We start from the raw sequence: 27,941 nt of genomic DNA, 5'->3' as shown, positions 1-27,941 counted from the left end.
GCGAGCCATGAATACACACGAGTGGGGAGGGAGGGGCCAAGGGAGAGGCAGCCTCCCCGATGAGCAGGTAGCCCAATGCAGGACTCAATCCCAGGACCCTGGGATCATGACCTGAGCTGAAGGCAGACACTTAACTGACTGAGCCACCCAGGCGCCCTGTCCTTCCAATTTTCCATATAACTTGGGACTCATTCCAAAGCAACTCATTCTTTTTTTTTTTTTTTTTTTTTTATGGCTGCATTGTATTCCATTGTATGGTTTTATCACGTCCAACCAGTTCCCTATTAATGGACATTCGGGTTATTTCCAAACTTTTGTTATGACAAATGACACTGCAACAAGTAACCTTGCCTACATGTTGTTTCCATTTGTGGAGGTGTATTTTCAGAATACGGTTAGGGTTAGAAATAGAATTGCAAGATTTAAGAATAAATGCAAATGGCATTTTGGTACTCCATAGGTCTTCAGTCATTTTTCCATTGCCACCAAGAAATTTATGAGCACTGTTTCTCCAGAGTTTTGTAATTTCAATGTGTATTTCCATTATAAGTGAGGGCAAACAGCCTTCTATGTTTGAGGACCACTGCTATTCTTTTCTGTGAATTGTCTGTTCACGTTCTTGCCCAAAAATTCTCTTTGGATTTTGGTCTTTTCCCAGTTTTCAAGATTTCCTGTGCTGTAAGTTGCAAATATTTTCTCCACACTGATCTGACTTATTGGGAATATACCACGAACCCTTTGACCATCTGGAGAACACTTCAATCTTATCCTTATAAATCACCTCAAGTCGGGACAGCTCCCTTAAGGATAAACACTTTTAGTAAAGCCGGATAAGGGAAGATCAATCAAAAGAGTTACCTGGCCCCTTGTAGTTAAGTGTAAGAAACTGTTTCACGCTTGGCAGGTAACACCATCGTTCTTATGCAATGGTCTGGGTGACACAAAGTCTTGCGTAAGGGAGCATGTTCAAATTACAAAACGTATTTCATAAGGCTCATTAACAACTCACAGGGTTCGCCTTCCCCGCGTTTGAGTTTGCAAGGTGCCCCTAGAGCTGCTGACACAGGCATAACCCCCATCTGCTAGACAATAGCTCCTCCGTTTGGCCTCGGGATGTCAAGGTGGGGATGCTGCGTTTCAGAAGACAGAACACTGGTTTCTAAGCTCTCAAGCAACAAGGCTAAGCGAAGCCTGAACTGACCCTACTCTCCACCCACGGCCTAGATCCTGAGGTTGCACCTGGCCCGCCAGCGCGCGGAAGCATCACCGATGCACCCTGCACCACAAACCGGCCAATCACGCGCCGCCTGGCCCAGATTCCTCCGCCAGAGGCTGCGCCGCAGCCGCAGGTGGCCCGGCGAGCGCTTTCGCCCCGCGCCGCCAATTGCGACCCCCGCCGCCCTTCCCGTGATGCCCCGCGGCTGACCTCCGACCTCGTCGCCCACCCCCTCCTCGCGGTCCGCTTCTCCCCCCGCCCCCGCCGAATTTGCAGGGCTCCAAATCTGTGAGGCGTGCTACCCAAGCGCAACTCCTCCCTTAGCGCCTGGAGGATCCGGGCGAGTGCCGTCCCTTCGCCTCTCCTCCCTGCAGCGGGGCCCAGTGGCGGGCCGGTGGCTGCGGCCGCATCCGTGAGACGAGTCGGTGAGTGGGTCAGACGCAAACATGGCGGGGCGGCGACGAGGGCGGGCGACGACTGCGGCGCGTTAGGGCCGGGCTGCGCGGCGGGCGGGGCGGCGGGCGGAGCGGGGCGGGGCGGCGGGCGGAGCGGGAAGGGGGTGGGGCGTCGGGGCCTCGCGTCCTCCCTCAGCGCCATTTTGTGGCAGCGAGACCCGCAAATAAAGGGGAGCGACGGGGCTGCGGCGGTAGGAGGAGCGCGGGGGCCGGGGGTAGTGAGGTCTGGAGGTCTGGGCGGCGAGCGGGCAGCGCGGCCTTGGCCTATGTGACTGGGCGGCGCCGACGCGGCCTCCGTCTGGAGAGGTAGGTGCGGGCCGCCGGCGGGAGCGGCCGCGAGGACCTCCGGGTCCCTAGGGCTGAGGCGCGGCCGGCCCGGGAAAGGGCGGGCAGAGCTCAGAGGGTGAGTCGGGCTCCCGGGCCCGCCGGCCTCCCGTTAGCTGCGCCTCTTTCCCGCCTGCGGGGACATTTCCGCTGCCCCGAGGCCATTTTGCCTCCATCCTCCGTCCCGGGGGCGAGGTGGGCGCTCCCGCGGGCCGGCGTTACCGGGAGGCCGCCCCCTCGGTGCACGTCGTGTCCCCGCCTCTCTGTCGCCCCCTCCCACCTCTCTCCTCTGGATCCCGAGGATTGGCGGCACTAACGAGTTCAGCAAGGGAAGGAAAGCCGTGTTCGTTGACCAGTTTCACGTCGCGCAGGTTATTACTGCAGCTGCATCCTCCTGTAGACTTCCATTTTTAAATGATGGCATACATTCTGAGTAAAGAAAGAATTCTTTATTAATTCAGTAGAGGGGAGGTTTTCGTGCAATTTTTTAAGTCTCGTCTTGGGTCTCTCTAAGGTTATTTGATTTTTGAAAACCATATTTAGTCAGTAGAGGACACAGTGGAAAGTCCAAGTTCTTGTTTTGATGAAGTCAATTTGGTCTCAAAGGTCTGTGTTACATTCCTGAGAAATTGTGTTTCTAAAGTAAAAAGACGGTTCTTTTGCCCTAGGTGGAAGAGTATTTCCAGCAGTGTGTTTACAGTCTTGAGTTGTCCATCTAGTTTTGCATTTCTTTAGTTAATTCCATTACTGAGGAAGGTTAAGTGGAAGTCACGGGTCTGTCACGAGTTCTCGTTTTTTAATTTTTAAGTTCTGACCACTAAGTTTTCTATGATAGGTGCATGTATTGTCGACATTCAAACCCCCATTAAGAAAAAAACTTACGTTGGAAAATCTTTTCAAGGTACCTAAATTTTATTTACTATTGTCGTTCAGTAGCACCTGGTGAGGCAAGTCGGGGAAAGAAATTGCAGTCCACCAGGTGGCATGTGATGAGGATAAAGTTAAATTTTAAGGGTTTGGGTGGGTGTATTTGGGGAGTTCTTTTATTTTAGATCTTACTTTGTCTTAAACAGGTAGCTATAGCCAAGTGGTCAGTATTTTCACTTCTCAGTGGCGGAACTGAAGCATAAATTTCTAAGTCCCAAAGGAGGAAAGTAATAATAAAAGTGTGTCCCAGGCACTGCTCATGTTTTACTTAGCTCATCAGAACTTAATAATACCTAGTTTTCCTGATTCAGTTTTGAGTCCTGCCTGCTCAAAATATTTTTGTGTGTTAGGAATGAGTTGGTCTACATGATACAGAAAATCTCTACAGTGTGGAGACAAGAGCTGTAATTATATTTGTACAGGACGTTACAGGTTTCAAAGCCCCTTGTGTTCTTGTATGTATGTAGTATAGAATCCCCTTGAAAATATCCTGTACTTGGTGGTCTTAGCATTTTCATATAATTGTATGTTATCTTGCTCTTGCAGAAAGTTTACTCTTAAAATTTTTAAGTTGATGGGTCTTTTAGCAAAACAAGATCTATATAGTGTTTGGTTTTATGCTTGTTTTTATTTTTAAAATTATTTCCTCCTTTTTTGCCTTTAAATGTTTTCTGATACTCAGCTTCTCAGAAACTTTTCAGTATTCCCATAACCGTATATCCCATTGGATATTAAGCTGGTTCATCAGGCTAGAACTGGGTGCTATAAGTAAATATTCTCCACTCTTGAACATGCAGTTGGTGGAATTTAGTTTAATTTTTTTAAATGCACATTAAAATTATCTTTTGATGTTGATATTTTATTTGAAAAATCCTTTGTGTAACATTTTTATGGCACTTGAGCATTGAGATTTGCAGCACTTTGTAAGGCAGGCAAAATTGGTATCCATTTTTTTTTTTTTTTTTTGCTGATTTGGAGACTGCAGCCCAGAGTTAAGTGACTTGCTCAAGATCCATTGACTGAGTCAGGAAAAGGTGCTCGTCCTATTCCTAACTGTAATACCCTTTTTACTATAGAGCCAAGGTTGTTTGCTGTTGGATTATTAGTTTCTTGAGTTTAGTTAGAATTAGTTTCAGTGAGGTACATGCTTTCTCAAATTGTGTTGGCTGGTGTTCACCTCTCTGAGAGAGAATTGAGTTGCATAACTTTGGATCATAATGCTAAGAGCCAGGGAAGTACTGTGATCTGGGATGCTAGGCACCTAGCCAACCGAAACCGAACTCTCCATCGTAAAGTTTTTGTCAGTGTTAAAGGCATCAAGAGTACATAGTGATTCTGAGATCTGAATTTAAGAGATTATCCTGAATTAATCCATGTGAATAACTGAAACCTTTACATAATTTTAAGACCATGTTTTAACCAATCTTAAACCTCCGAAAAGGTAACCATATTGGCCAATTTTAAGTTTTTTCTCTTTTGCTTTTCTGTGTTCTTTAGTTAGTTAAGCTTATTCATTATTGAGGATGGAAGAGTGGAAAAATAATCCATCTTCCTCAGTTACCAACTTTAGAGAGGTGCTTCATTTGGGGTCCTAACCCCCAATTCATTAATTAATAGCTGTTTTGACCAGAGTTAATGATTTAGTGACTCATAATCATTTTCATCATCTGGAAAATGGAGGCTAACTTTGACTTTGAAAAGTTGTGATTATTAAGTGTGACTCATAGCAATGAGTATATATTCATTTTTCCCCCCAAGATTCAGGATTCAGCTCCAGATATTTCAGTTACTCCATTTTTCTGATACAAAAATAGATATAAGAACCTGGGATGTACACTGTCTTCATGAATCTAGAATTGATTTTAGATGACTATTGTGCTTTCAGTTGTAATTTAAAGGTTGCCTTGGGGAATAATTTTCCTAGTATATTCATGCAATGTGAAAGTCAAATTTGAGAACCAAATTTTATTTTGACTAAATAGTTGAATGTTGATACTTTTAAATTTAAACCTGTTCTAATTTGCCTTTTGCTAAGCTGCTTGTTTAACTCTTATGGCATATTATGGAGTCTGAAGGAAAGATTGATTTTTCAGTAGCTAAAAATCAGGGAGGAATTTCTTTCAAAATACTTAACCTTTGAATTCCCAGGTCACATATTCTATAACATGTGGAATGACATGTGACTCTGAGAGTCAACATGAAGTGCAAACCTTTATACAAAAACTGCTTTTATCTTTGGCGTATGTCACAAATTTATATTTTTATAAAGAAAATATACACATTCTTTGAGCGATGTGTAATTAAAATTTGTCTACCATCAAACTTTTTAGAAGAGCATATAAACCAGTGTTTAAAAAATTTAAAAACTTGCTGTTTAGAGTTTTAAAAATTGGAGATCACCAAGAATTCTGCAGTGGGGCTTAGAAACAAAGACAGGAGCAGGCAGGTCATGATCCCAGAGTTCTGGGATCAAGCCCCACACCGGGCTCTCTGCTCACAGGGAGTCTGCTGCTCTCTCTCTGTCTCTCCCTCTCCCACTCTGTCTCTGTCTGTCTCAAATACATAAATCTTAAAAAAAAAAAAAAATGACAGGAGCAGCAGGTCTTCATTGTTATCTCAGCCTTTGAATTCTCCCTTCAGTTTCTTCAAGAAGTAGTGATTGAGAGTCTTTGTTTTTTTTGATGGGGAGAAGGAAACTAATAATTGCTTATTTTGTGCTAGTCACCATACTAAAGATTAATATAGTTTATCTTTAGAAGTAGCCGAATAATTTTAGCCTTGGTGGTAATAATTCATTTTGGGATGGGAAACCGGCGCTCAAGTTCTGTGGCTTTTTTTGTTTTCATAGTTTGCACCCTCTTATAGAAAAGCAGGGTTACTGGAACTTCTTTCCTGTGTTTCCTAGTCCTTTCAATGCCCGTTAAAAACAGTAGCTTATTTGTTGCTAATTAAGCTTGCAATTAATTTTATTTTAATGGAATAGTTTGGATATGTATTAAGAAAAGAATGAATAAATAAACCTGGGGAAAGAAAGTGTCACGTTGTAGAAGCATTTACTAGTTTATAACTGGAATTTATATTGAGTAACATCCATAATGCTTAAGTTTTATGACTAAAATTTTGAGTAGCTGTGGTGCCCATTAACTAGTTAACAGGTAGACTATCTGCAGTGGTAAATTTAACTGTTTTCAAACTGTCACTTACAGCATTTTACCACAGTATCTGTTATATTAGGTTTCACATTCTCAAATTTTACAGTAGGTCATCATGGTTATTTTTTGGGGAAAATTAGGTTGGGTTATTAACTCACTGTTAATGATTTCAGTAGTAACTGAAGCAAATTCATTTGTTCATATTTCCATTCAGCATATGTTTGAGTGCCTACTGTGTACTGTGGCATTAGCAGTGAATGAAACAGCTCTCATGGAGCTTATTTTATAATTGGGAGAAACAGATAAGTATGTAAAATATCAGATCATGATAAGAACTATGAAGAAAAATAAAGATTGATGTGAGGGGATAGCAGAGGATTGGCATGCACTATTTTGAGTGAGATGGGAGCCTTTAGAAGGATTTAATCAGGTTAGTGGCATATATAGGTACACATATACTAGTTAAATTGGCTAAAAGTTCAAATGGCTAGAATCGATGTTTACCTATTATATTTAGTGTAAACAAATGGGAAATTCCAAGGAAATGCCAGGCTTGATTTCTGGGTTCCAATAGGTTGCAGTCAAGTAGAGTGAATGTACTTTAAACATACTAAAATAGAAGTAGATCTCTGTGGGGATAACCGTGGTGAAGGTTTGTTTCCCAAATGATTGGAATCACTGGTATCATGTTAGGATAGTCACTAAGCCGCTGTCCATTACTTCTAACAGAGTATAAACTGGGCAACAAGAAGAGGTCTAAAGTAAACAGGGACCAATTTAAAGGAAAAAATTAGAAAAATATACAGACCTTAAGTTGTAGAAATATGGTTATGTCTTTATAGATATTGGCCAGAGACTTGATCAGCTTGATTAGCTCAGAAAAAAATGACATACTCAGGTTTTTGCTTGCTGCATCCAATGGTAAGATTATTAAAGAGGGAAGAATTAAGCCAGTAATATAATATATGATCAATTTATGATTTTTTTTCTAAAATGTCCTGATTTCTTTAACACAGTATATCTAGTCTGAAAATGAGGTTTTAATGGCAGTTTATGATTGGAATATCTGATTTACAGAGTTGGGATGGTATGTAACATAAAAAATGGTATCGGAAGATTATCTCCTTTTGAGGAACTCAAATAATATGAAGTCCAGTAGCTTTTAAAAATTGAGTTTTACACTATAAATTCTTTGGCTAATTTTTAAAATATTGTATAATTGACATGTAAGGTCAGTTAGTCTCAGGTGTACAACATAATGGTTGGATATTTGTATATTCTGTGAAATGTTCACCCCTTTAAGCCTAGTTACCATCTGTTACCACATAGTTAGAAAAGTTCTTTTACTTTTTTCCTTTTGAAGACCTTCAGGATTTATTCTCTTAGCAACTTTCAAACATGCAATACAGTATTATTAATTATAGTTACCATGCTGTACATCTCTTGGAATTTGTTATGAGTAAGTAAAATGAATATAAAGGAAGTGTAAAATTTAAGGGGAAGATTCATGACAAAACTGTTGGATATAAAACGTAGGAATAAATTTATATTAGCTTGTGTCCTTGTTTGAATATTAGGAAGTAGAAGTGTTTTCAGTGAGCATAATAAAGTTAATGAGAGTTGTTCCGTTGTATAACCTGTCTTTTGCTATTGTTAAGTAAATTTTGTATAAATTTATAAAACTAATTTGAGATACAAATTTTGTGGCATGAAATTAAATAGTGTAGGAATATTTTATTAAGGTATAAATACATATCATATATGTAAGCGTTGTACGGTAGTGAATTATCACGATGATAGAGTCTATCTACCTTACTATAACAACATGATGCTGTAAAAGGAAAGGCTTAGCAACTGGAACTATACTTCATATCCTTTCAGCAAGACGCCTGGGATACTGCCTGAGGTCAGTGTCTGACTTTAGCACAGTGATGTCACTTCTGTAAGATTTGTCTTTCTCATAGGGTGGTTGCAAGAATGCATTGAAAATTTACGTTTCTGTTAGTCCTTTATAGGAATATCAAAAGGAATGATCAACTTTTTTTGCAAAGGAATTTTTTTAATAACTTAAGAACAGTGGTAATGTAAGGTGTTAACAAAGGAGAAAGGTGGGTGTGGAGTATACAGGAACCTTGTAATATTTTTGTAACTTTTCTGTAAATCTAAAACTATTACTAAATAAATAATGATTTGGTCAAAACCGAGTTCCCTAATAAATTAGTTTGGGAAGCCAGTATTTCTTGTTACTACCTTAACCGGAAGAACATCAGTTGAACCTCTTCTCTGCCCCTTTTTTCTAGGATTCAAGATGACCAACGAGGAACCTCTTCCCAAAAAGGTGTGTTTTGTTTTTTTGCCCACAGTTTTTAAGTCCTTGTGTGTGTGGGGGGCAATCAATAGGTTTGAAAGGACTGTCTTTATTTGCTTATTTTTCACTCTCTTGCGTTATAACACTGCTAGCGTTGAGGGTGTGTAATGTGCTAGACATTGTATCTTGTATGCAAAGTATTTTTAGAGTATTTTCAGTTTTTGGAAAACTTGTGTTATAATTTATCTCCGTGGTCTACTCTTAATCTTTGCTATGTGAATATTTCCACCTACATAACTATAAATGTGAAAAAAGATGTCTTCACGAGTTGTTTATAAGTTACTTCTTTCGTACTTTTTCAATCCCTTTGGTTGTAAGGTAAAACCACTTCTTTATTTTTCAACAGAAGGTTATAGCTAGTTCGTAGATTCTGCTTTCTCCTCTGAAGTTGTTTCTCATTTTCTCCCTGTTCTATTTCCCTAACTTAATTCAGTTTAGTCATTATTACACACACACACACACACACAAACACACTCTTAAAAGTTGCAAAATAACATAGTTTCTGAAAGTAATTTATAATTCAAATGGGAAAGCAGGGTATGAGCTTATTAACAAGTGAATATTTAAATGAACAGTTTAGGTGATAAGTATTAGGGATTTGTCTTAAGTTTTAAAGTCAAATTATTCATGAAATAAAGAATTTTACTGTGTTTTAATAATCAGAATTAACTGTGTGCTTTCTGTTAGATTTTTTTTATTTTTATTTTTTTAAAGATTTTATTTATTTGACAGAGAGACAGCGAGAGAGGGAAAACAAGCATGGGGAGTGGGAGAGGGAGAAGCAGGCTTCCCGCTGAGCAGGGAGCTCGATGTGGGACTCCATCCCGGGACCCTGGGACCATGACCCGAGCCGAAGGCAGATGCTTAACGACTGAGCCACCCAGGCACCCCACTTTCTGTTAGACTTTTAATATATTTTGGTACAATGATTTGCCCTCTTCCATAGTAGTACTATGTTACTGGTTAGTGTTACAATTTGAAACAAGTTTCTTATAAAGGAAACTTAATAAAGCATTAATTTTATACTAAAGCAGGAGAGGTGCCTCACCTTTACCATCTTCACTTGGTATAGAGAAACACTTAATATTTGTCAATTTACAAAGCAGTTTCAGCTAGAATATTGTGCCCATTTTTTAAAACTTTTTATTTTGAAATAATTACTGATAAACCGAAAGTTGCAAAGAATTGTACAGGGGGTTTTGTGGCACTCCTCATCCAGCCTCCTTTAGCGTTAATCTTGCATAACTATGAGACATCTTACATAACGATAAACCAGGAACTTGACATTGATACAATCCAGCTTAACACGGGCATATTGTGTGTGTGTGTTTTGATAGCTCATTGTAGTTTCATCATGGGTGACTTAGTGTTACCACCATCACAACCAAAATAGTTAACTGAAGCATCACCACAAGCTCCCATTTTGCCATTCCTCTATAGCCCCATCCATCCCAAACCCTTGGCAACCACTAATCAGTTCTCCATTTCAGTAATTATGCTATTTCACAAATGTTGTACAAATGAAATCAGGCAGTATATGTAACTTTTTGAGATATTTTTTCCACCCAGTATAATTTCCTGGAGGTTTATCTAAGTTGATCCATAGGCTTTCTTTTTAATGGTGAATCTAGTATTCCAAGGGTATGGATGTATCATAGTTTAACCATTCAGCTGTTGAAAGACATTTGGGTAGTTTCCAGTTTGGGGGCTACTACAAATAAAGCTGTAAACATTCATGTACAAATTTCTGTGTGAAAATAAATTTTTTTATTTCTTTGAGATGTATGCTTATGAATGCAACTGCTGGGTTGGTTGTATGTTACATCCATTTTTTGTTTAAAAGGAATTGCCAAAATATTCTCCAGAGCAGCTGTACCATTTTACATTCTCACCAGCAATGTGTGAAAGTTTGGTTTCTCTACATCTTTCCCCAGCATTTGGTGTTACCACTATTTTTTTAAAAGCCATTCTAATAAGTGTGTAGTGATAGCTCATTGGAGTTTTAATTTGCATTTCCCTAAGAATGATGCCTATGTTAAAGATAGTGTACCTTTTAAAAACAATAAGATAAGATTTTTTAAAAAACAATAATATGCAGTGGGCCATTTAACCTGGGGCTCTGGAGAGGTTTCATATATTTCAGCACAGAGGTTCTTTGGGAGGGCCTTTGTGTATTTTCAGTAATAAGGGTATTCCTAATAACAGAAATGAACAATTGGGGGACTAAAATGTTAAGATCCTGTCTTTATAAAAAATATGAAGAACATAAGAGCCAGTGGTATTTAATATTTTAAAGTTTTAGGAAGAGCAGTCAGTTCATATTTTAATTTTCTTTATATACAGGTTCGGCTGAGTGAAACAGACTTCAAAGTTATGGCACGGGATGAGTTAATTCTAAGGTAAAATGTTCTTTTATCAAAAATATAAAATGCTTTCTATAGAACATATTGTGATTCTATCCTATAATTATTTTCAAGTTTGATTGTTTGGTTTTTAACATTAATACATCCTCAAATCATTTAATGTACTTTTTGAACATACTTCCTATGGTCTGTTTCTTCAATAGGTAAACATTGAGGAAAGCATAACACTTGAAAGAACTAAAGTACTAGCTTGGGTAACTTCTAGATTGCTAGATAACCTGGGTTTTTCTTGCAGAGGGAAGGTACTCAGAATTTTAACTTAGAGCATTTGAAAGACCCTGCTCTCAGAAAGCTTTCAATTTAACAAATATGTAGACTTGTTTTGATGTCATTATTTTTTCCTTTTCTGATTAATGTGTGAAAAAGTTGTAGTCCTAAAGGATGACATGTTTAGTTATGGAAGAAATACATTATTTACTGATAGCAAAGTTACTCTTTCTCATAACTGTGACATTGGTCAGTTCGTATAACTTTATATCCATTTTCTCCTCTGCAAGTTAAGGAGTTGAATTAAATTACTTTAAAAGGTTACTCCAAGCTCTGAATTTCTGTGGTTATCTTATAAATGTCTTTGAAAAGCCAATGGTCAAGAACAGCATTAAGGGTATTTCTTTTTTTCATATAAAATGGGATCAACACATGTTTTGTGTTGTGTAACTTAAATTTGTTCTTTTTACATTTTATTACTTTGGGTGATAAGTTTTTTAGATGATAATTTTTAGAGACAAAGAAAATATTTTTCTTTTATTTTTTTTAAGATTTTATTTGAGAGAGAGAGTGAGAGAAAGCACAAGCTGGGGGAGGGGCAGAAGGAGAAGCAGGCCCAGGCTCAATCCCAGGACCCTGGGATCATGACCTGAGCCAAAGGCAGATGCGTAACCGACTGAACCACCCAGATGCCCCAGAAAAGGTGTTTTATAAAATAGGCAGGTGTAGATGACATGTTCCATTGTTAACTAGAGTCTGATAATTTCCCACCTTCCTTTAGCTACTCATATTGTGGACAAGCTCTTTATCGTCTTCATGCAAAGGACTGTTTTTTCATTGCATACATTTATTTTCCCATACATGAAATTTAAATTCTTAGTATTCTAAAACACTCTTGTCCTCTCCTGCTGAGGTGTAGACCCTTGCTTGTGATATACTGCCACTCACGTGTTGATATTCTCTTTGTATCTCTGGTTAGTATATGTAGTCTTTTTCTTCATTTATTTGTAGGGAGAGAAATCAGTAATATAATTTTAATAAAAATTCATAGTAGCAATTTTTTATATTAAGTTACCTTTAAGGTTTTTAAGTCCTGCAGTTTATATTCTTCTTTTAGGGAATTCTCATATGTGACTTTTTTTTTTAAAAGATTTTTTATTTGAGAGAGAGAGAGAGAGAGAGCACAAGAGGGGGGAGGGTCAGAGGGAGAAGCAGGCACCCTGCTGAGCAGGGAGCCTGATGTGGGACTCGATCCTGGGACTCCAGGATCATGACCTGAGCCAAAGGCAGTTGCTTAACCAACTGAGCCACCCAGGCGCCCTCATGTATGACTTTTAAGTGAGTTTTTACCCCTCGTTAATTCTCTTGGTGATTTTAAATCAAGTGCTACTTATCTAACTATTCTGTGTTATCTGTCATCTTGAAAGGATGCTCTTGGTTGAGGGACACCTGGGTGGCTCAGTCGGTTAAGCATCTGCCTTCGGCTCAGGTCATGATCCCAGGGTCCCGGGATCGAGTCCCACCTCGGGCTCCCTGCTCAGTGGGGAGACTCCTTCTCCCTCTACCCTTTCCCCCTGCTCATGGTCTCTCAGATAAATGAATAAAAATCTTAAAAGAAAAATAGGCATGCCTTTGAACAGTAGTCTTTATGTAAAGCTTGGTATTACGGAAATTTTTTTTCATTATGTTGTAGTATTAATGTATCTCATAGCAAACCTGTCAAAGTTACTGAGGTTTTATAGAAAGATTTTCTAAAATCAAAGGTACGTTGACCCTTCAAACAGGTTTGAACTGTGGGGGTCCATTTAACGTTCAGATCTTGTACAGTATAGTACTTCAAGTGTATTTTCTTTTCTTTTTTTTTAATGTTTCCTTTTTCTAGCTTTATTGTAAGAATGTAGTGTATAATACATACACAAAATATGTGTAATTTAAGTGTTTATATTTATCAGTAAGGTTTCCTTCTGGTCAACAGTAGGCTATTGGTAGTTAAGCTTTTTGGGGAGTCAAAAGTTACACACGGAGTTTTGACTATGCAGGGTTTGTCACATCTAAACCCCCACCCTACATTGGTCAAGGATCAACTGTAAATTTTGATTAGCTGTAACTGAAAAGCAGCTTAAAAGCATAGCTCTTCAGTAAGCAGGATAGCAGACTTTCAGGGCATGTTACTTTTTGTTAGTTGCTTAAACATAAGACTAGGGACATTGTTTTCAACAGTAATTGCCAAGCTAGCATAGCCTGTATTTTGAGGGTAGAGGAATATAACAAGGAAGAAAGGTTCCTTCATACTTTGATAGTATATGTCATTTATGCAGATTGTTTCTGCCAAGTAGGTGTGGTTTAAAGAATAGTCCTGGAAAATAGTATATTCTCCCTTTTTTACAGACAAAAATAAATACTACTTTGAACCACTGCTTTGGCTTTATGGTATTTTCACAAAAGAGCCAAGATAAAGAACCTTTAGTTCTTTATAATTAGGCATGTTTCTTAGGTTCCATTTGTTTGAGGCAGACAGCGTATCTGAAAGTAGTAATAAGTTTTTTACTTAGCTTTTGTAATCTAGGCATTGTGCTGAGCCTCAGTGATACAAAGTCCCGTAAGGCATATGAACTGACCCCCAAAGGAGCATACTTGGTATATTCTCGGCAGAGAACACTTTTTTTCTGTATTTTCTTTTACGTAGTTTCCGTAAGTTCAGAAGGAATAATGAAGTGGCTAATTTTATTTTATTTTATTTTTTTTTTATTTTTTATTTTTTTTTAATATTTTATTTATTTGCGAGAGAGAGAATGAGAGACAGAGAGCATGAGAGGGAGGAGGGTCAGAGGGAGAAGCAGACTCCCCGCTGAGCAGGGAGCCCGATGCGGGACTCGATCCCGGGACTCCAGGATCATGACCTGAGCCGAAGGCAGTCGCCCAACCAACTGAGCCACCCAGGCGCCCCAGTGGCTAATTTTATTATTGGTTAAAAATCATGTAGTGAAATTCTTCGCATTACTTAAATTTATAAGTTTATGTGTGTGATTTTCTAGTATTTTTAATAAAAGTATGAATGTGACAACTAATATATGAATTTGTTTTTGTACTAGATGGAAACAGTATGAAGCATATGTCCAAGCTTTGGAGGGCAAGTACACAGATCTTAATTGTAAGTTTGAATTTTAGCTTCCTAAAAGTTATGTGACTATCTCCTTTTAGATTTTTGTTATAGACACAGGATAATTGGTTTTACTAAGCAATTATAATTTTTTTTATGTTTTTATTTATTTAAGTAATCTCTACACCGGTGTGGGGCTCAAACTCATGATCCCGAGATCAAGAGTCGCACGCTCTTCCAACTAAGCCAGCCAGGTGCCCCTAAGCAATTGTAATTTTCATTCAAGCATTTTGTTAAAGAACTCTCCCAAGCATTCACTATATTGCTGCTACAAAACAGATGAATGAGCCATGATCCCTCTTCTTGAGGAATTCCTACGCAGTCATTTGGGGAAGACCCGATATGTAATAATCGTATAATAGCATCATTGTTTTAGTAGAATTACATACAGGTGTCTGAGAGTAGAGATGGGGAAATATATAACTACTTGAAACTTTCCTTGATGTGTCCATAATTCCTTCCACAGAAGAATTGGAAGTGAAGCTTGAGTTACTGATTTTAGAAAGGAGGTACAGAGAAGCAACACATAAATTCTGAGAGCTTAATGTGTAATAACAGGGTATAGGTACATATTTACAGATTTTTCAAAACTGAAAAATAATACCAACAAAGTTTATTAATTTCAAACCATTTTAGTTTTTGTCACTTTTCACTGAGTTAGGAGTAACATACTATTTGTGAGTGTACAAAGCAATATTGTTTTCCAAGTTCAGAAAGCTTAATACCCTGAAATTTCAATTACTATATGATTATATTATAATCCATAGACATTAGTATTGTGAAAGCTTTTTTTTTGTTTTTACGATTTTCTTTATTTGACAGAGAGAGAGAGACAGGGAGGGAGAGAGCAAGCACGAGCAGGGGGAGCAGCAGAGGGAGAGGGAGAAGCAGGCTTCCCCACTGATCAGGGAGCCCGAAGTAGGGCCTAATCCCAGGACCCTGGGATCATGATCTGAGCTGATGGCAGACAGTTAACCAACTGATCCACCCAGGTGCCCTGAAAGCTTTTTTTTTTTTTTTTTAAGATTTTATTTATTTTAGAGAGAGAGTTTGCACGTGCATGTGCACGAGCGGGGGGCGGGGGGGACAGAGGGAGAAGGAGACAATCTCAAGCAGACTCCGCCCAGAGCTCTGAACCCCATGTGGGGCTCAGTCTCACAACCCTGAGATCATGACCTGAGCCGAAACCAAGAGTCAAATGCTCAACTGACCGAGCCACCTAGGTGCCCCAATATTGTGAGAGCTTTAAGTGATAATTTTTTATGCAGTTACTGGCATGTTTTCATCGGATAGGTTGAAAACAATATAGTCAGGACGTTGTGGACACGCTATAGATGAAGATAACGACGTTCCCCATGTTCTGTTGGAGGTAGATTGTACAATGACAACATAATTCTACGTAGTATTAGGTGGCTGTAGGCCACTCTAACACCGCTATCTCTTAAAAGAGCATTCATGATCAAGAACAAATTTTATAACAGATTGTTATAAAAGTAGGATAGAAACTAAAGACTTGATGAATTTTTTTGCCCCTGCTTTTATTCTTGACAAAGGCAATCAGAACTTTATTTTGGGTAGGTCATTTTGAACTTTATTTTGGGTAGGTCATTTTGATCTTGAAATTATGTTTCATAATTCATAATGGAATTTTTTTCTTTTATTCATCAGCTAATGATGTAACTGGGTTAAGGGAGTCTGAAGAAAAACTAAAGCAACAACAGCAAGAGTCTGCTCGCAGGGAAAACATCCTTGTAATGCGACTAGCAACCAAGGAGCAAGAGATGCAAGAGTGTACTGTAAGTATTTCAAATGTTTTAGGTCTTTTGAGGAATTGGTTTTTAGTCTGCATTATTACGTGTATTGGTAGTTAGCTAATTTTACAAACTTAATAGTAATTACAAATGAACATTTTGTTAAGGTAGGTAGGCTTTGAGCTATAAAATGCTAAAATTTTGGTAGATCACCCCATTGTTGGATTATAAAAATATTTTTTTTGGCCAAGAAGTTAAAAGTTTTAAGTTATTCTCTGAAATTTCATATACGAGAATCAGTATATTGATTCAGATATTTTTCTTGATACCTGAGGGCATAAGAAGCATTTGCTCTTGCTAAGCAAACTGTCTCTTTCTCCTTTGCTCTCTTTACCTCTCTGTGTATAAAACTTTTTTGTTAGTATCAGTAACCTCTTCCATATCTGCTTTTAATGTTACAGCTTTCATTTGTAATATTTGCCATTTTTACATAGATCTGAAATCCAGTGACATATTTGATCATTCACCTCTGGTTGAATTTAGGTTCAGTTATATGCTATCTTCAGTAGTCTTACCCAGTTCTTTTTATTAGTGTTTGTATATATGTTATGTAACGTAGAGGTAGTTTTATCCATGTTGTTCTAATTTTGAAAATCTGAAATTTTTAAAAAAATTATTTAATCTCTACACCCAATGTAGGGCTCAAACTCACATCCCTAAAATTGCATTTTTTTTTTTTTTAAGATTTTATTTATTTGAGAGAGAGATCATAAGCAGGGGGTAGAGGTAGAGGGAGAACTGACTCTGCTGAGCAGGGAGCCCGATGTGGGACTCGATCCCAGTACCCTGGGATCATGGCCTGAGCCGAAGGCAGATGCTTAACCGACTGAGCCACCCAGGCGGCCGAATTGCATGCTCTTCTGACTGAGCCAGCCAGGCGCCCCAAAAATCTGAAATTTGCTTGAATTCTTTTGTGTAATCTCCATTGGTCTGATAACACTGTTTATTTTTTTATTTTTATTTTTTTTTAAAGATTTTATTTATTTATTTGAGACAGAGAGAATGAGAGAGAGAGAGCACATGAGAGGGGGGAGGGTCAGAGGGAGAAGCAGGCTCCCCGCCGAGCAGGGAGCCCGATGCGGGACTCGATCCAGGGACTCCAAGATCATGACCTGAGCCGAAGGCAGTCGCTTAACCAACTGAGCCACCCAGGCGCCCTGATAACACTGTTTATTAAATCTAATGCAGAAGGTAATATTCTGATCATTGGAGACTCTGATAATATATGGGGCACAGTCCTATTCCTAATTCTGTTCTTACTAATATAGTGTTCTTTTAGGGCTCAGTCACAGTCCTTTTATTTCTTAAAATTTCTTCTCTCAATAATCATACACCTTTAGTTTCTGTAATTTAAACTCTTGACCATCCCAATCTTTGGTTATTTTTTTTATGTGGACACATGGTTCCAGGAAGTCTTGCCCAGTAGTTTGAATATAATTTTCTTTTCTTTATTTGTAACACTCACTCCATCCCTTCAAAAAAAAATTTTTTTTTCCTCTTAGATTTTCATATCTAATGGAGTGGGTACTATGTCTCTAGAGTACCGAGTTTCAAAACTTTTTGATTCTTTTCTACTTTTTCTGGTATTAAGGATTCTAGATTCTACCTAGTTTTAGGTCTCTGTTTGTATGGCACTCTGCTACATGCTTATCACATGAAAAGGATGAATCTTACCTTCAAAGTGCTAACCACTGATAGAGTGTGAATGGCTCATGTCAGTAGTAGTATCGCATAGCACCAGTGTGTCTTGAATTCTTTCTTCTTGGGTCCTACCGTTGCCATCCTAGTTTATGTACTTTTTTTTTAAACAATGGTTAGATGCCACACAGTGGATGGTGATGCCTTAACCATATGTGTGTTGTCAGGACTGAGGGCCTATTCCATCCTTGTCAAGGGGAGTGTTCCTTTCATACAACATGTAGTTCTTATACTTCTTAACACTTACCTAGACAATATATGTCTTGACTCACTTCTGTGATTCTCCAGCTATTTTATATATACTCTGGCAGTTTTGATCATATCATGCCTGATCAGAGCCTTTGGTGATGCTCCATCACCCTTTTGTCTTCTCATCCCAGGTTTTTAAGGCTATTTGAACTAGAACCTACCCATTTCTAGTCATATTTTTTATAGCTCTCCCCTGCACAGGTCAGCTAAACACTGTTTTCAGTTAGATACAGAGTAAGGTTTTGCAGAAAGGGCGGCAGGAGCAAAAACATAAGGAACGGGCAAGATTATATGTGCAGATGAGGGCAGTTCACTTTGTAAACCTAAATAGTAACTGTGTCAGTATTGGAGAGGCATGTTTTCTTTAGGGATCCCAGGCCGTGGTGTATATACTATATGATACGCTTTATTCCTGTTCAATTATTTTAGCAACTCGTCTTATATTGAATAAACAGTTGTACTTTTTTGTTTAAAATGAGTTACTTTAAAAAATCTCATTAAGCTAAATAAAAATTACTTCTGTTTGCTCAATGAAATAGTAAATATATTCCCAATCCAGATATTTGTATTTTTTACTAAATTTATGGTAGAAATTAGCAGTTTGTAAATTGTTAACTTTGATCCTATTTAAGCCTTAGTGTGCAGCAGGATCTTGAACCAAATCTACTTTGGGTGTGAAGAAAGTGATGCATTTAATGCTAATAAACTGTATTTCATATTTTAGAAATGTATTTTTAGTGTGCTAGTAAGTAGTACAACTGAAGTCGAAATTGAAGGTTTCGTATGTAAGTAGAGGGGTTCTGGTGTGGTGGAAAAAGCCCTAGGTTGGGAGTGAGGAGGCTTGAGAACTGTTCTCTAGTCTCAATTCTGGCACTGAACTAACTGTATCCTTGGACAGTTAGCTTATTTAATTTCAAAAATAAGCAGTTTGGATTTGGTCAGGCACATTCCACCTATACAATTCTGTGATTCAGATCTACTCAGAAGGAAAAATTGAATATATTGACGTAAGGTGCTATTTATAATGCTGTAATGACAACTCATGTAAATATAAGCATTATATATTTTTAAATTTGGAAATACAAATATGTATTTTAAGTTCCAATTTTTTTACTCAGTGTATTTTTTAGGAGACATACATAGAATAATTTCTATAGATACAAATTTGGAAAGAGGAAACCACTGTACTTTTTTTTTTTTAATATTTATTTATTTGAGAGAGCACAAGTGCACAGTGGGGCAGGGCAGAGGGAGAGGGAGAGAGAAACTTCAGTGGGGCCTGATCTCATCACCCTGAGATCATGACCCTGAGCCGAAACTAAGACGCTTAACAGACTGCGCCACCGAGGCGCCCCTCACTGTACTCTTATATAATATTTTACACATGGCTTTTTTTCTAGTGGGTGTCAACATTTTTAGGAAATACAACAGTGATTTTTTTTTTTTTGGTATCATTTTGGTTTCAGAGTAGGATGTAGCCTTTCCAGATATGGAAATGCAATCATAGCCTTAATTCCTACATGGATAACCTTAAATAGTTGTTTATAATTTGTACTTTTCTAAGAGGATATTAAGATCAAAGGGGGAAGGACTTAACAAGTTAGTAAATTCTGTGAACGAAAGGGATTTTGTCTCACCTTCCTATGTATATATTTTTCTTTGATTTGGTAGTAATTGGTTTTTTTGCTTTGTACAGACTCAAATCCAGTACCTCAAGCAAGTCCAGCAGCCTAGCGTTGCCCAACTGAGATCAACAATGGTAGACCCAGCGATCAACTTGTTTTTCCTAAAAATGAAAGGTGAACTGGAACAGACTAAAGACAAACTGGAACAAGCCCAAAATGAACTGAGTGCCTGGAAGTTTACGCCTGATAGGTAAACAAATCATACTCCCCAGTCAAGACTTCCCTGACAGTCCCACTACGAGAAAGCTGTGGTGGGACAGCCAAGTACTCGTTTCCACACCAAGACTCAGACTTTTTGAGCCAAAAAAAGCCACATTCTTATACTATCCAGCTTGTAATGGTTAATGTAAAACTTACCAGATGAACCTTGTGTTTCAGCTTTTTTCTCTTCCCCCTCCCCTTGCTTCAGAGGCCTGATGGCGTCGGACTATTCCGAAGAAGTGGCCACCTCCGAAAAATTCCCCTTCTAGAACATGTAGACACTTGAGAAATGTTTCTGTTTGAAGAAAATAGAGGGAGAAACAGAAGTTTTAAGTCTGTGGCACACTGTGTCTTCAGACAGTTTGGAGGAATGAAAACCTAGAGATTTAAAATCATGAATTGAACATGTAAAATTCCAGTAAAATGTAAAAATGGAATATGCATCGCTCTTAACCTTGAGCATAGTGACTTAGAGACACTGTATATCAGTTTTGCCAATAAGACTGTGGACTTCGTGATTGTTGTTGAACTTCTGGGTCAAAACTCAAATGAGGTGAATTTTGCCTTTAAAGAGTTTATTTGCTAAGAACCAATTTAATAATAGTCACGAGAGAATCAAATAATAGATGTCAGTACAAGTAGTTCATATATTTAACCATTTAGTTTGGGGCTCTATATTACTTGATTGAGCCTTAAATCAATGTGGTTTTAATCAATGGTTTGTTCTTTGAATGGTTGCTAATGCTGTAGATAATCTTATTGAGGACTGTACAAACAAAAAGGTGTGGTATCAAACTTCAGGTTGAAAATGTTTGAAGCATTATAAACATTCATTTCACTACTAGATTGTATAAGGATATTGGCTGTGATGAGACTCACTGCATTATTTTTTTTAGTAGTGAAATTAAATCCCCATTCCATTCAACAGGCACATGTTGAAAGAGCATTGTCGTTGGTGTTAATGGGGGAATGTGTTTCCTTCATTGTATTTGGGCCTTTTGTATTGCACTCTTGATATTAAATTAAATGTGCCTTGAAATAGTTGTTTTTTTTTTTTTTTTTTAAGTTCAAGGAATACTATGATGATTTTGTTGTACTTTTAACATTTTGATTTTGGGGGGCTGTGGAGAGCAGATTGATTTTGGAAAAATTGTTGCTGTGCTCTTCAAAGTGAAGGAAAAGGCTGTGTCTCATTTTTAAAGACCTACGTTTTTCCAGCTGGTATCATAAAAGACAAGGAGACTTGACACTTGTTACTTTTTGACACCTTGTCCCAGGATATTGCAGTAGAAATTAATGTGGGACAGCTTCACAGGGTGCCTACCAGAAGATTGGGGAAATAATGTATTGGAACTGTGGGCTGGCCTAAGTGAGACATTTTGTGAATTGAAAAAAAGGTATAGTGATCATTTCTAGCAAATTCATTTGATCATTTAGATAAATGAGGCATTATTTTCTTCATGCTTCCATCCAATCCTGGAGGTGAATTTTTTTCGTCAGATCATTCTATAAGTCACCAGTGCGAATTTTCACTTGGTGATAATGGAGTCTAAGATGAGTGGAAGATATATGTTCCAGATTGTCCCAACGTTTAAGTGCAGTTTTAACAAGGGTGACTTAAGTTCTCTCTTAACCATTCAAATCAATTGTAAGTATCTTGTATGTTTGTGCTTTAGGGAACTGATTGTGGGGCAGAGGGTGGGTTGAAGAAGTGGTTTGTGTGACTTTACAGCAAGAGGTCCGCTTCTAAAATTCTCACTATTTGTGGGGTTGGAGGGTAAGTAACCAAATCTGTTTGAAATTAGCTTATTGTGCCACATTAAGGCATTTGCGTATATTTTATGCCATTTAAGATCACAGTAGAAATGGCCTGCATATTTTTAGTAAGTCAAGAAATAATTCATAAAATGTATTATTAACATGTACTCAGATTTATTAGCCAGCATCTTTCTTTGCCACTTAGGTAAGAGTCACTGTGAGGTCTGTGGATTTTTTTTCTTCTTACTGTTAAAAACGTTTTTTAATAAGTTAATACAGGCTCATGTATAAAATTGGAACAGCATGAAGAAAGATGGAGACAAAAAGTGAGAGTCACTCCTGGATGTGACCTTTCCTTCCCCAATCTGTTCTCCAAGAGCAGTAACCACTGCTAAGTTTCTTGGGTATCATCAAGATAATTTCTATGCATATACAGTCATTTTATAGATATCGATTTTAAACAAATGTGAACGTACGTAACATAGATGATTGAAGCTTGGCGTTCCCCCCCCAACACATTTTATCCCTTGCACAGTTTTTTATTTTTTAAGTACATTTAGATTACTTAATTTTTAATGGTTACATAATATTTTCTTTGTATTAATAAATCATAATTTATTTTAATCACCTGTAAATGGATTTTTGTTCTGTAAAGAATAGGCTATAAACGGTACTATAAATACATCATTAACTTGAAACAGTGCTCAGTCAGTACTGTGTTTGGAATAATTCAAATAGAATGGGTTGTGGGTCCCCCCCACATACACACACTTTCTTATTCTGTTTTAATTTTGAAAGAGAAAGATTGAGTTATCTTCTCTGCTTTAGTTAAGATATTCCATACATGTAACAGTGCATATATTTTAAGAGTATTTAAGAGCGATCTATTTCAGTTGTTTTGACAGTTCTGTTTTGCATTTAATCATTTAGGTAATTTTGTGTACACCTCTCAGATATCCTGGCCCTCTTCCTTGTGATTATAAAGCAATGTATAGCGTCTGTTCTTTTTTATAAATCTTTCTCTCAAACTGTTTCCTTTCATATTTTCTTTGGAATTATTTGATTTTAGGAATGGGTTGGGGGGGTTGTAATTAAAGAAAATTATTCCAAAGACAGTTACTTGTAATTGAACTCTTCTCATTTTGGGGGATGTGATGAACACAACATAAATCTTATATGACATGGTAAAATGACAAAATGTGTAAAGAACAGTTTTGTTAAGACTTGTTTGAATAATCACTAATTTTAGAAGTGATAGGGTTATCTTAGACCAGGCCTTTATAAAAAGGTACTACGACTATGAATGAAACATTTTTTGCATTCACTTTATGATATACTTTATATGAGATTAAGTCAGGTCACAAATTAATGTATTGGTTTTACAGTATTTTTTTCTACTCTCTCTTAAATTCACATAGAAGGATTTTCAGGTTAGTTGGAAGACACTGATGCTATATAGACTTTGTATAAGAAAACAAAATTGTGGGAGCATGGACAGTAAGGTGGGAGGAGTGCCGCTACCTGACAGCGGTACCTATCTCTGAACTCCCTCGTGGGATTTCTAAACTCCGGTTCATTGGAGGCCAAAGTCTGAGGGTGCTAATGGGAGATGGTGGGGAGGGGAGTTTTCTGGAGCTACAGTTGCAGTGAACAAGAACACCAGCTACTAAAGTTGCCATATAGAGAATAAAACCCTTAGCAAGTGCTTTCACCTGAGGCTGCTTTGAGCAGCAGTAACCCAGGTTTTACTGTACCACAGATAAATTTAAATTACCAACTTTTGCTTGAATTACATTAGGGTAGGATATGTACTATGGGTAAAAAAACAAAACAACGCGGAGTCAAAGCATGAGAATCATTTACAAAATGCTCTCATTTTAAGTCTGAAAGCCTATGATAATCAGGTTCAGATGCATTCTGAAGTGATATATCAGGCAGGTGAAAGCCCTGGTAGGTGAAGGAAAGAACAGAAAGTGTCAGCAAAAAAATTTTCTAACCAGTTAGGTTAGGTCTTTCTGAACTTAACACCATCAGAAGAATATCAGACTGTCCCTGGTGGAGCATGTGACTCTTGATTTCGGGGTTGGAAGCACCATGTTGGGTGTAGAGCCCACTTAAAAAAAATTTTTTTTTTTAGTATCAGGCTGTCCTATTCAAGTATCAGGTAACATCACAATTATGTACTTAAATCAGATCCCTTTAAAAGTGATCATTTTTCTTGTTATTGTTGAGTCTAAAAAGGCAAAGTTTCATTGAGGACTGTTACCAAGGCTTTTGATTGCATTTTTGCAGTTGCTGTGTATGTGTGTGTAGGTTCTATAGAAGGTTGCACTAATACTTGGTAACTAATTTGTGGAAAGTTTGGTGCTCCTAATTTGGCAGATATTTAACATATTTACATATTTGTGATAAACAACCCCAATCTTATTTTCCTGTTCTAAAGGTAATCTTCTATAACATGAATAAAATCTTAACCACATATCAATATTAAATTTTTAAAAACTTGTGTTTAAGACGGCTCAAAAGTATATAAAAAAAGTTAAATGAGGGATTAGTAGATGGAAATATTCTTTTTTTTTTTTAGATTTTATTTATTTATTTGACGGAGAGAGACACAGCGAGAGAGGGAACACAAGCAGGGGGAACGGGAGAGGGAGAAGCAGGCTTCCTGCCGAGCAGGGAGCCCGATGCGGGGCTCGATCCCAGGACCCGGGGATCATGACCTGAGCCGAAGGCAGACGCTTAACGACCGAGCCACCCAGGCACCCCGTGGATGGAAATATTCTTAAGGCTCTTTTTAAAAAGGCTCTTTAGGGGCGCCTCAGTCAGTAGAGCATGTGACTCGATCTCAGGGTCATGAGTTCAAGCCCCACGTTGGGTGTAGAGATTACTTTAAAAATATTAAAAGTCTCTAAAAACAAGTATTGAATATGCCTCATTTACTGCAATAAACATTCTTATGACAGCTGCCTATGAAGAGGCACCCTCATCAAATGCTACTTTAGCAACAGTAAATATACTCTACGTTATTGCATTTATCTTTTCAAGAACTTTTCTGTTCCATGAAACTAAGTACCTTAGTGTTTTATTAATACTGGTATATCTGAGGTTTGCATTAGTTAACTGGCTTGTTTCTATTTCAAGTGATAATTTGGGATGAAAATAGATATCAGAATCCATTACTAGTGTAATAGAAAATGTGGCCATTTGGGTACTTTTTGTTTAGGGTTTATTTTTGCTGCTGTATTGGCAAAATACTGAAATGCAGAAGATGGACGTGTTCCAGAAAAGAAGATGGTAATTATAGGGAGGCATCTGCCGTGACAGTTACATTCTGTACGTGTTAACATCTATTGCTGTAATAATTGCAAGCAAACAAGGTTGTAGACACTTGTCTTCATTTTATGATGGATGGCTCTTTCCTTTGCAGCCAAACAGGCAAAAAGTTAATGGCGAAGTGTCGAATGCTTATCCAGGAGAATCAAGAGCTTGGAAGGCAGCTGTCCCAGGGACGTATTGCACAACTTGAAGCAGAGTTGGCTTTACAGAAGAAATATAGTGAGGAGCTTAAAAGCAGTCAGGATGGTAAGGGTTTTTTTGAAAAGTTTGGTTAACTTTGCACTGGCTTTAAAAAATTTGCCAGGCATGAATATTATAGATTAGATTCTGTATGTACTAATCTGTGCCAGTGGTCCTGAAAAATTATAAATGAAACATTTCTAGTTGAGTCAGCAAAGCCATTTAACTTTAGTGGTTCCCCCCCCCACACACTCTTGTTTATTGTGCAAATTTCCTAAGTTTTTGGTTTTTTGGGGCGTGGAATTTGGTGAAAGATAGGCTGTTTATTACTAATGCATTACATATATAAATTCATATTCAATATTTAAAAGGGGGTTATCTTCATTTAACCAATATTCTAAGTGTCAATATTGGAAGTATTTGGCTATTTCCAGTGGTTTAAAAATACAGAATTAATTGTACCTGTTAAGGTCCTGTTTAGTGAATAAGATGTAATATTTAAATTTGCTAGAGATAAACTGGACTTAATTGTCAGCCACTGCCGTCCTCCTTCTTCCCCCCCCCACTTTTTTTGGGGGGGCAAGTGTAGCTTGTATCCCTTCTGTTTTTTCTCTTTTTGAGGAAGATGAATAGTAACTAAAATATCCGAACTCTGGAAAAGAATTGCAAGTTAAGGGGCGCCTGCCTTTGACTCAGGTCATGATCCCAGGGTCCTGGGATCAAGCCCCGTATCGGGCTCCCTGCTCAGCGGGGAGCCTGCTTCTGTCTTGTGCCCTCTGCTTGCTCTTTCTCTATCAAATTAATAAAATTTTAAAAATAAATAAATTGAAAGTCAATATATTTGATAATTGCAAAGATCAGTAGTCAATATGATACCTTTTAACGTACCTTTTCAAAGTGATACTTATTAGCTCTTAATATTTGTAAACATAGTGACTAGGCGATTTTGTATAGTAGTCAAGGACTTTCCCCTCTCCCATGCCTTTTTAGGACTTAATGGACATGTGTATTTTATCAGTTTTCAGGAGTTATTTTCTCTGATTTTTGTTTTTGTTATAGCATAGGCCTCTTTGGAGTCTTAGAGTAGAGGACCCACTGCTCCCTAGGGCTAAACCTGCTGTGGAGCTGAGACAAACACTGGCTAGGGGGGTAAGGAGAAAGGGAACCAGCCATGTGGGCCCCAGGTAAACATGTGGAGTGGATTGGGGGGGGCTATAATCAGTTGTATATGGCTAGATGGTTTGAATCAGTTTTAACTTGGTTGCTTTAAGATATTTTAAGCATGTCTCCCCCACCCCCCCACCCCTGAAAAACCCAAACTCATTCTTAAATGGCTATTTTTAAATTGCAAGCAAAAAAACTTTAAGTATTTTGTGATTTTTTAGAATTGTATTCGTTCACTTAAACATTTACTGAGTGTCTGGCTTTGTGACAGACACTAATATTTTTAAAATATGTTCTAAATCTTTAAAAATATAAAATATGTTTAAGAGATATTAAAGTAGGTTTGACTCTCCTTTGCACAGAACTGAATGACTTCATCATTCAACTTGATGAAGAAGTAGAGGGTATGCAGAGCACCATTCTAGTTCTTCAGCAACAACTGAAAGAGACTCGCCAACAGTTGGCTCAGTACCAACAGCAGCAGTCTCAAGCTCCAGCCCCAAGTACCAGCAGGACTACATCTTCTGAGCCTGTAGCACAGGCAGAGGCCACAGGTAAAGACTGCAGTCGGCTGGCCAACGGACCAAGTAATGGCAGTTCCTCCCGGCCGAGGACGTCTGGGTCTGGATTTCACAGGGAGGGGGACACAGCCGAAGATGACTTTCCTTCTTCTCCTGGGAATGGTAATAAGGCCTCCAACAGCTCAGAGGAGAGAACTGGCAGAGGAGGTAGTAGTTACGTAAATCAACTCAGTGCGGGGTATGAAAGTGTAGACTCTCCCACGGGCAGTGAAAACTCTCTCACACACCACTCAAATGACACAGACTCCAATCATGACCCTCAAGAGGAGAAAACAGTGAGTGGGAAAGGTAACCGAACTGCGGGTTCCCGCCACGTTCAGAATGGCTTGGACTCAAGTGTAAATGTACAGGGTTCAGTTTTGTAATATTTTTTCCAGCAAATTTTTATACAGTGTCATTTAATTTGGGAGAGGATACTGTCCAGAAAATTAACGCATACTTTTGTCACAATTTGCCTTTTTTTGTGGGTGTGGTTTTTTTTCTCCCCCCTCCCCCTTTTTTTTCCTTCCCCTTCTTTGCTTCAATACCTCTGCCACTTTGGAAATTGTAACAGTTAATTACCTTGAATGTTGCTAAAAGGACATTTTGTGTAGGGTCAAGTTATTTTTATATGAGTTAATGTGAAGTTGTAAATGGAAATCTTTCCTTAAAGTATAACACAATGATGTCTGTATAAATCTGTGTCTCTCCTAGAACCTGTGCTGTGTAAGGGCATTCTTACTCATGCTGTTATTATACTTATGCACCATTCAGACTTGTTAGAGTAGATGTGGGTTTATGACTGCCAAGTTTGCCCAGTACAGTAGTTTTATCACTAAAAGTTGGACTTGCTGATGGAGTCCTATAGTAGTTTCAGTGTTAGATACAGTTTTTTCCACCATACATCTGTGCATTTTCTCTTTAGGTGACTGAATGTTTAAGAAATTTGTGTGCATAGTTACTCAGTTTTTATGAACTGTTGTATCCTGTTAATGCATATTGCTCTGTGACTCCAGTATATCTTACCTGTACTGACCAAACCTAAATAAAGATTTTTATTGTAA

The 27,941-nt window shown here is 38.0% G+C and overlaps 1 protein-coding gene and 1 pseudogene across 5 annotated transcripts; one reads left to right on the top strand and one right to left on the bottom strand.

The window, feature by feature from the left end:
- The first annotated feature begins 1,501 nt into the window (after positions 1-1,501).
- Positions 1,502-27,941, top strand: WTAP (WT1 associated protein). 5 transcript variants are annotated; one of them, XM_078054504.1, is made up of 9 exons: positions 1,802-1,977; positions 2,831-2,896; positions 8,375-8,412; positions 10,786-10,841; positions 14,165-14,223; positions 15,901-16,028; positions 19,687-19,865; positions 25,065-25,219; positions 26,680-27,941. In XM_078054504.1, the coding sequence occupies exons 3-9, from the start codon at positions 8,383-8,385 to the stop codon at positions 27,261-27,263; spliced, it is 1,191 nt and encodes a 396-aa protein (XP_077910630.1). In that variant the 5' UTR covers positions 1,802-1,977; positions 2,831-2,896; positions 8,375-8,382; the 3' UTR covers positions 27,264-27,941. The 5 variants fall into 5 exon arrangements, with proteins under 5 accessions (XP_035965956.1, XP_077910630.1, XP_035965955.1 ...); XM_078054505.1 differs by lacking the exon at positions 1,802-1,977 and adding an exon at positions 2,084-2,366; XM_036110063.2 differs by lacking the exons at positions 1,802-1,977; positions 2,831-2,896 and adding an exon at positions 1,502-1,641.
- Positions 17,849-17,961, bottom strand: LOC118547020 (U6atac minor spliceosomal RNA; annotated as a pseudogene).

The sequence above is a fragment of the Halichoerus grypus genome, chromosome 9, assembly GCF_964656455.1.
Source record: "Halichoerus grypus chromosome 9, mHalGry1.hap1.1, whole genome shotgun sequence".
NCBI lineage: Eukaryota > Metazoa > Chordata > Mammalia > Carnivora > Phocidae > Halichoerus > Halichoerus grypus.
Note: the sequence above shows the minus strand (reverse complement) of the source record. Positions and strands in the feature narration are given on the sequence as shown.

Bases quoted from the DNA above. Each gene is read 5' to 3' on its own strand.
- WTAP (XM_036110063.2), top strand. From the start codon at position 8,383: ATGACCAACGAGGAACCTCTTCCCAAAAAG. The intron at 14,224-15,900 runs GTAAGTTTGAAT...TTTATTCATCAG, and splicing joins CAAGTACACAGATCTTAATT to CTAATGATGTAACTGGGTTA. The intron at 19,866-25,064 runs GTAAACAAATCA...TTTCCTTTGCAG, and splicing joins TGGAAGTTTACGCCTGATAG to CCAAACAGGCAAAAAGTTAA.